Genomic DNA, 8,371 nt, shown 5'->3' on the forward strand with positions numbered 1-8,371 from the left:
TTTCCAAATCATTCCTCGCTATCACCACACTTTTCACAGATCAGCCACACAGACCTCTTAAGTCACACAGATGAGGCAAGGCCAACACAAATCCCCATTTCCCGTGGCCGTGACAGCCCAGCACCCGAGCAGGCTTGCAGCCTCCCTGCGTCCAGCCGTTTGCACCAACAGGCCGCAGAAGTTGACCGGGCCCTCGTTTCAAAGGACGTCGGCTGGAAATCTACATTTTAAGGTACCATTTTAGTAACACAGATACCATACTTGTCTGTGCTATGTGGCACATCTCCCGCCCAGCACCGCAACACAGCGGCGCTGCCAGCAGGCCCGCCGGGCCAGCCACACGGCTGCAGGACGCCCGTCAGGCCGGGCCGCCGCCGGCCAACGCCCGCGGACGGTGGTGGTGGGGGCGGGGGGAGTAGCGGCGTCCTGCCGCGCGCCGCCCGCAACCGCCCTAACGGCCGCGCGCGCCGCCTTCACCGCGCGGCGCCTCACAGAGAGCCCTCCCTACCCTCAGCCACGGGCAGCGCAGCGGCAGGCGAAGGGCTTTTGTCCGCCGCCGCCGCCGCCGCAAAAGCCCTGGCCCCATCCAGGCGATTGGCCCGGGCGGCCCCACCACGGTCGGCGTGCGCTGAGCCGTCCCGAGCGCGCCAGCCCCGCCTCCTCCTCCCTCCCTTCCCCCGCCGCGCGGCGGAGGACCAATCCGCGCCTCCCCTCGAGGCAGGGGCGCCGCGGAGGGCCAATCAGCGTCCCCCCCGAGGCAGGGGCGCCGCAGCGGGGCCCGCGAGCCCGCTCAGTTTCGAATTCTGCCGGCGAGCCGGGCGGTTGCCCAATAAGGTGGCAGAGGCGAGGCCCGCGCCGCGCTTGGGCCCCGCCCCCTGGGGGCGCGGCCCGCCTAGCGGTTGGTCGGCGGGAACGGCCACTGTGTGACGCTGGCGCCGGTTTGGGTGATTGGTTACGCCCAGGCGCGAAATGTAACGCGGGAAAATCTAGGGCTCGGCCCGAGCCGTGGGCGCGGAGAGGTCGCGGCGGCACCTTCTCCTCCTCGGGCATCGCCGGGACCTTCTCCTCCTCGGGCATCGCCGGGACCGGGGCTGCCAGCGGGGTCCGGCGCCGCTTCGGAAAGGTGCGGGGAGACGGTGGCTGCTTCGCCCGGCCGTTTGCTATGGCCGGGGGCCGCCGCTGACTTTGCGGATCCGCTGGGGGTTGGCCGCGGAGGGAGGGAGGCACCGAGAACCCGCCGTCCCCGGCGATGAGCGGCTGAGGCGGGCCCGGGCGCCGACGGGTGGCGGCCGCGGGACCTCCGTGCCCCTGCAAACCCCCCTCCCGGGAGGCGGGCTCGGACGGACAGCCGGGCTGAGCCGCCGCGGAGCGGCCCCGCGCCCTCAGCCCCGTTCCCGCGCCGGTGCCCCCGAGGGGTGGGCGATGGCGGAGCGCCTGCCGCCGGGCCTCCCGGTGATTTTTTGCCAGGACTCCCCGAAGCGCATCCTGGTTTCTGTTATCAAGACCACCCCGATCAAGCCCCGCGAGGAGCCGGCGGCCGCCCTGCCCGTCCCCACCAGCCCCGGCTTCAGCGACTTCATGGTCTACCCCTGGCGCTGGGGCGAGAACGCCCACAACGTGACCCTCAGCCCCGGCGGTACCGCCGCCCTCTCGGGCCTCCCGCCGCCCCGCGCGGGAGCAGGCAGGGCCCCCACCGGGGACGAGGAGGAGGCGGGGAGCCTGGGCGGCGGCGGGCATCGGCACCTGAAGGTGAGTGCGACGGCGGGGCCGGTGCGGGACGGGCAGCGGAGTTAAAGGGTGAGCGCGCGCCGCTCCCCCGCCCGGAGATTTAAAGTGAAGTCACTTCCGGCGGCAGCGGCGCGCGGGATCGGGTACCGTCCGGTGTGCGGGGGTAGGAGGGCGCGGCGGGGAGCCGCCGGCAGGACGGCCCGGCGGGGCTCCTGCACGCCTTCCGTTTAAAGCTTTTTTATTTTTTTTAAAAAGGCAAAACAAAAAAAAAAAGCTGGGCTTCTATTTTGTCGGTTCCTCCCCATTTCGCGGCGCACACGTCAGAGCGCTGTCTGTGCCTGACGTCTCCACCCAACCCTGCACCTGCCGGCAGCGCGCTGGGTGCGGGCTCGACACCCCCCGGCTGGGTTAACGGCCACCCTGCTGACGCTGACGACGTTACGGCCTCCGTCACACCACTGGCTTCAAAAGTCACTTGCGGGGGGTGAAGTTGTGGGTTTTGGCTAAATCACGGAGGTGGAAAGGTGCGCCGTTTCAGTTGGGCGGTTATTTCAACGCAGGACAGGCTGCGGCGCGGTCGGCCGAGAGCGGACACCGTCCCGGAGCTGATTAACGAAGGGGTGCACTCCTCCAGCAGCATCCGCTGCAACGTCTGCTACAGGGTCTTCCCGCGAGAGAAATCGCTTCAGGCCCACAAACGAACTCACACCGGTGAGTAAAGGGACACCGTGCGACGCAAAAAACCCCACCAAATCCCCAACGAACTCCACCTGCTACTATTCTATTGTAATGTAAATTAATCGTGCTTCCGAGGCTTTCTAGTGCAATCAAAGTCTTTGTAACCGGGTTTGTTATGGGGAAGTGCGGCAGCAATGCGCGCTACAATAAATAGTGTAGGCAAATTGTGTAAATATCTGCTGCTGTCACTGGCTTATTGTGCACAAGGCAGAGCTTTCCTTGAGCTTGGTGCTCTGTATGTGGTAGCACTTTTTATTCTGATTGCCTCTTCTCTGTGATTTGTTTCCTTCTTGCTGGTGTACCTTTTCACATGGTAATTGAAGTTTAGCTGTAAGAGGAGACAGTAACTTAAAAAGCAGCTGGTAATTTGAGCAGTGTAATGCCCTGGAAGTGTTGCCTAAATGTTGAGAAGGGAGTTAAAATCACCATCCAGTTGTCTCTTCCACTGCCTGGAATTCATTTTCTGGGGTGGAGGTGGGTCACGCTCAGTTACTGAACTGTATGTAGAAGTCAACTTGCAACTAAGTTAAAATGTAGGATCAACTCCATCAATACCCAGCTGAATAGGATACGCTGTCTTTTTAAACCAAGCAAATATGTTGGGTGTTTCTTTTTTTCCTTCGTGTTCCAGCAGGACTCTCTATTTGCAATAAAGTGTGACCTACAGTAGCTCACAATACCAACACTCTTCTCTGCACCTCCAAACCAACCAAACAAAACCCCAGAAAAACCTTGGCTCCCACTGTCTCTTTTTCTGACTCAAGTCACTAAGACTAATCTAAATTCTAATACTAAACAGCAGTTTCCTCATGCTGTTTGGTCACTAGATGTTTTTATTTCACTTGGTTGTATTAGGTGTTGAACTTGTATGAGCTACTTACCTAAGCAGAGCTTACCCTGGTGTTATTCCTCTGACTTAATAAGTCGGCATCACCCTTGTTTTGTTGTCCTTCCTGAGGAGCAGTGGCATGGCATGCCTTTGGGTAGTTGCACACAGTCAGATCCTCTCAAGGGAGGAGACAGCTGCCATTTCTGTTCTTGTTCCAGTTTGCACGGGGAAGTCTTGATGACTGGCCTAAGAAAACTTTCTTGGCTTAAGTCCAGAATAAGTTTCTCTCGTGACCTGTGTTTATTTTATCCATTGCAACTTTTCTCAAATAGTCTTCCGTAATGAGATATTTCTACAACTTTGTATGTTACTATACTATTGACCTCAGTTATTTTACCCTAGTTTGGGCTATCTTAAGGATAAAATTTATGTGATAACAACTCAAATTACATCACATGTCCATTTCTTCATTTCACTTAATATATTTCTCGCTCCATAGGTGCATAGTTTCATGGGACAGAGTTTATGTAGTGCTGTGCAAGAGGCTTAAGTCAGAAAATATAATTTGTGGGGTTTTTGTTTTGTTGGGGTTTTTTTTGTTTTGGCTTTTTTTTGTTTTGGCTTTTTTTTCTTTTCCTCTCTGGAAATAATTGTATTATCCAATAGCGTTGAGCATGTACTTCAAAGTAAAGATTGGGTTTGGGGTAAAAGTGGATCTCTGCTATTTGGTACACGAGGGCTTTTTAAAGTGGGTAAGAGGGGGCTTGATTGTGTAAGTCTAACCCAGGGACAACCACTGAATACTGTAACTCTTCTTTTATGTTCAGCTTTCATAAATCTGTTCTGTTATTATTTTTAAGGTGAAAGGCCTTATTTGTGTGACTACCCAGATTGCGGGAAAGCCTTTGTTCAGAGTGGGCAGCTCAAAACTCACCAGCGTCTCCACACAGGGGAGAAACCTTTCGTCTGCTCAGAGAATGGTGAGCTGTGAGAGAACAATTTGCAGCTTTCAGAATGGGGGCCAGTCAAGTACTGGAAATGTATGCGTGTCCATGTGGCCAAGATCCATAAAAGCTTCAGATTTTAATTTTGGAGGAGCTTCTAGGGAAGGGAGGAGCCACATGGAACCTGCATTAATCATGCAAATATGTATCTAAGGATTGCATACATTATTATGTAAGCAGGTTATCAGTAATTCTGTCAGTTGATACTAATGTATAAGATGATGGGGCATGTTAGGAACCTTGCAACTAGAGCTTGCTGTTTTCAACCAAACATAGAGTTTTGTGAGTGAGGAAGGTTGGGTTCAGCAGCATCTTCATCCCACAGATGTTGTGCTTACTCATTGGTGGGCTGCTTTCCGTAACGTGTTTTTCATTGTCACTTTGTGTTTTTTAAGGCTGTTTAAGCAGATTCACGCATGCAAACCGTCATTGCCCCAAACATCCATACGCCCGACTGAAGAGGGAAGAGCTCACAGACATGCTGAGTAAGAAGCAGACAGCTGACAATAAAGCTGTGGCTGAATGGCTAGCAAAGTAAGTTCCCTCATGGTGTCATCTTTCTCTAAATACTTATACGGGTGGTCTGAGAAAGCATTTTATTCTTAGGGGCAAAAAAAAAAAAGCAAAGCCAACAAACCAAAATGAGCTCTTCCTCAGCCCAGCCTTGCCTTTCCTTAAAGAAGTGCAAACTCCTGGTCAAGACAAAGTTCCTTAGGAGACTTTCTTATCTTTTTTTTTTCCTTTTTCCCCCTCTGCTTAAATGCTTCTCTTTGCTTGACCAACACTTGCTAGTACTTTGTTACTTAGTGCTACAGTCTTGCTGAATTTGCGTCAGTATGGGAGGGCACAATTGTGTATGCCTGGGAACAAATGCCTGCTGGGAATACCATTTGGAGAAGAAATCTGTCACACATGTTCACTTAAAATACTGAACAAAGGAGTTTTCTGACAGCTTAAATATTACCATATAAGGGCTGAAAGATAAAGCCAAATGCAGTGCTTAGTCGATGCAAGCTAGTACTTGGGAGGTTTTTTGCTAGCTTCGAATTGTTGGTGTTTGAGTCAGCTGTATATATTTTAAAAGCATTCCCCACATTTGATTTTGCAGGTACTGGGAGACAAGAGAACAGCGTGCTCCTGCTTTGAAAACTCAAACAATCCAGAAAACGGATCAGGAACAGCAGGACCCAATGGAGTACCTTCAGTCTGATGAAGAGGATGGTGAAAAGAAAAACAGCGCTCATTCAGCTGCTCACCGCAGCCGCCTCCAGGAACAGCGTGAACGCATGCATGGCGCACTGGCTCTCATTGAGCTTGCAAACCTCGATGTGGCACCGCTTCAACAGTAGATTGGGGCAGATTCTGCCCATATACAAAATGTACTTCCTGGTGGTACTTAACCAGTTAGATCCTGGGCATAAGCTAAGCACCTTATTTGCTTATCATAGGCTGCTATTCTGTAGAATTTATGAAGAATGTTGTTGCCCCATAACATGGGGTAAGAGAATTGCACTTTTCATAAGGTAAAAGACAGGTGTAAAGTTTCTAAGTATTTTGTAAATATGGGACTGCATAATGCAGGGTTGACAAATTTATGTGTTGTGGGAAGCTAGATTTTGCAAGGTTAACTCATTTATTTGAAGCAGTTTTCACAGGAAGCACTTTCTGAACAAAGTGTTTGTGATTAGCAGAATGGTACATGTGGCCAAAGAAGGCTGACAAAAAGGAAAGTATTTATCTGACTATTTAAGTGAATTTATATTAAGTGATAGGTCTGAAGATAATGTTAAGCAGCAATGAAACCGTCTTTTTCTAATGTCAGTATATCTTTACCTACTATCACTGAGGCGGAAGGCAAAGCTTAGATACTGCAGCTTATAGAGGGGATGAAACTGCTTCATGCAGGAAACTGTAAGATCATTCAGGATCTTCACTGTGACTGCTCGAGGTATGAGGCTTGACTTTGCTGTTTTGTTTTCTGATTTGAGTTCAGCAGAATCTCTTGGTAGCACTTGTTATTCCTAGCATGTGATGCTGGGAACTTTTGCACATTGTTGGGTTTGTCTGAAAATGATTAGTCTTGCAAAGTCTAGACAAAGGTAAACAATTGGTGATATTTTTTTCAGATATTTTTGGACCCTGTAGTGATTTGGCACTTGATTTTGTTAATAAAGGGGGTATTTACAGGGTGGTATGGATTTGTAGTAAACTATTCTAGATCTCCTATTAGCAAACACTAAGTTTTAAAGTATTGCTTTTATATGATTATTAGCAAATAGAAGCCTCCATATTTTCTGTGCATAAAGCCACCTTATTGCTTTATTTCAGGATAACATGCCAATTTTGTGTTTACTAACTGTAGCACAGCTATCAATTAAACACTGCAGAAAAATATTCAATATACAACTAGAAAATAGGCTTCCAAAGATAGTTGCAAGTGTGTTAAGAGTGTGATTTCATGTATTTCCCAAATAAGTGAAGTTACAGAATGCTGCCTAGTACTCAGATGCTGATATGGAACGTTTAGCAGGGTATCTTGTCAGTTCATGAATGTTGTATACTTTCAAATAGCAATGTCTCATGGTGATCTTTTTCCGTGTTTTGCTTCGAAGGCAACCAGAGATTCTTAATATGCTAACGAAAGTTTGTTTTCAGATTGGACTCTTTGTTGTGTGGTGTTTTTTGTTGGTTGTTTTTTTTTTCATTAAGCTACTGCTTTAGGGGATATTAATAATTTGTATTTACTGACCTGCTTGCTTTAAATCCTTCCTCTCACTGAAGGTCAGGAAATTCAGATGAGAAGGGAAGCCACTTTCCCTCTCACTTAAACAAGAGGAAGAAATCATTTTATCAGTCACTTGATATAGACTGACCAGATGCATACAGCTGTTCCAGAAAAGTAGTGTGATTTTTATACCAGAATCTGCAACTGTTGGATTCTGTTCTCTGATAACTGATAACTTGTTGTGGTTGAAAATCTCATTAACCCAGTTTAAGTCATGTATTGATGCACTTAACTAAAGAGCAATTGAATAATTAAAAAAAATCACTTTCATTGAATGTAAATAATTTTGCACCAGTGATACGGTTAAACTTTTGCCTTCAGTTCCTAAACTTAGCTGACATCAGGGTCATTGGTTTCTGTTTTAAGTCTTTTAGGCTTAAAAATAAGAAACACTAATCGTTGTAGGCTTCGTAGCCTATGTAAAACTGGTAATTGGTGTGTGTATGTTTGGAGTTTGTCAAGTAAGTTAAATATTTCAGCTGGCTGCATGTAAATGGTCTGATTCCAAAATGAGCCCTGAGCAACAATCTGTTGTATTTCTGAGTCATAACTCAGAATTGCTCCCAAGTAGTATTTCACAGCGCACAAGACTATGTAATTACTAGCCAGTTGCAGACTGGAGTCGTAACTTACTTCATTAGGATTGATTTTAATTTTTTTCCCTCAGTCAGCAGTAATGCATCAGGCAAGTCACAGAATATTTCTTCAAGTATGACAAGTACACTGAATTGTACTTGGCTGTAGACAGAATTCAGACAGCTGAAGCAGCTTCATGTCATGACAAGTTTTGGATAAAATACCAACTTAAAAAAATTGAGATGCGGAAAACTGCTTTTTGTTTTATTAAGCAGTGGTTACATACAAGAGATCTTGAAGTATTCAGTACTTTGAAAGATTAAGTTGTAGTTTGGCATGACTTAACAGCAGACAAGTGGATGTGCTGTCATTTTAATAGACGCTTTGAATAAAAACTTGGTTTAACTTTCTCGTTTAGTGTGTGCTGTTTGGTAATTGTTCAATACTCGAGCTCTTCCATGCTGCTGTAACCCCACCAGCCCGACTCGCCGCAGAGCACGAAGCTGTTTATTTTCCCTGTCTGTTGAAATTTGACACAAGCTAACCACCCAAGGCAAATTTTTACAGCTTTTTGGTTTTTTTTTTACAGTTTGACAGACTTGTGAGAGCTCCTGCGAAGCTAAGCCCAAGTGCGCTGTGCTGCGGCAGGGGGCGCGGGCCCGTGGCGGCCATGCTGAGCTGCAGCCGGGGCCCGGCTGGTTTCACCCCGAG

General features: G+C 48.6%; 1 protein-coding gene across 1 annotated transcript; it reads left to right on the plus strand.

The window, feature by feature from the left end:
- Window positions 1-1,078: 1,078 nt before the first annotated feature.
- Window positions 1,079-8,070, plus strand: ZNF367 (zinc finger protein 367). Its single transcript, XM_054186924.1, has 5 exons — window positions 1,079-1,749; window positions 2,289-2,439; window positions 4,156-4,275; window positions 4,695-4,833; window positions 5,408-8,070. Exons 1-5 carry the CDS (start codon window positions 1,423-1,425, stop codon window positions 5,646-5,648), a joined length of 978 nt encoding a protein of 325 aa, XP_054042899.1. The 5' UTR covers window positions 1,079-1,422; the 3' UTR covers window positions 5,649-8,070.
- Window positions 8,071-8,371: the final 301 nt, after the last annotated feature.

The sequence above is a fragment of the Rissa tridactyla genome, chromosome Z (assembly GCF_028500815.1).
Source record: "Rissa tridactyla isolate bRisTri1 chromosome Z, bRisTri1.patW.cur.20221130, whole genome shotgun sequence".
NCBI lineage: Eukaryota > Metazoa > Chordata > Aves > Charadriiformes > Laridae > Rissa > Rissa tridactyla.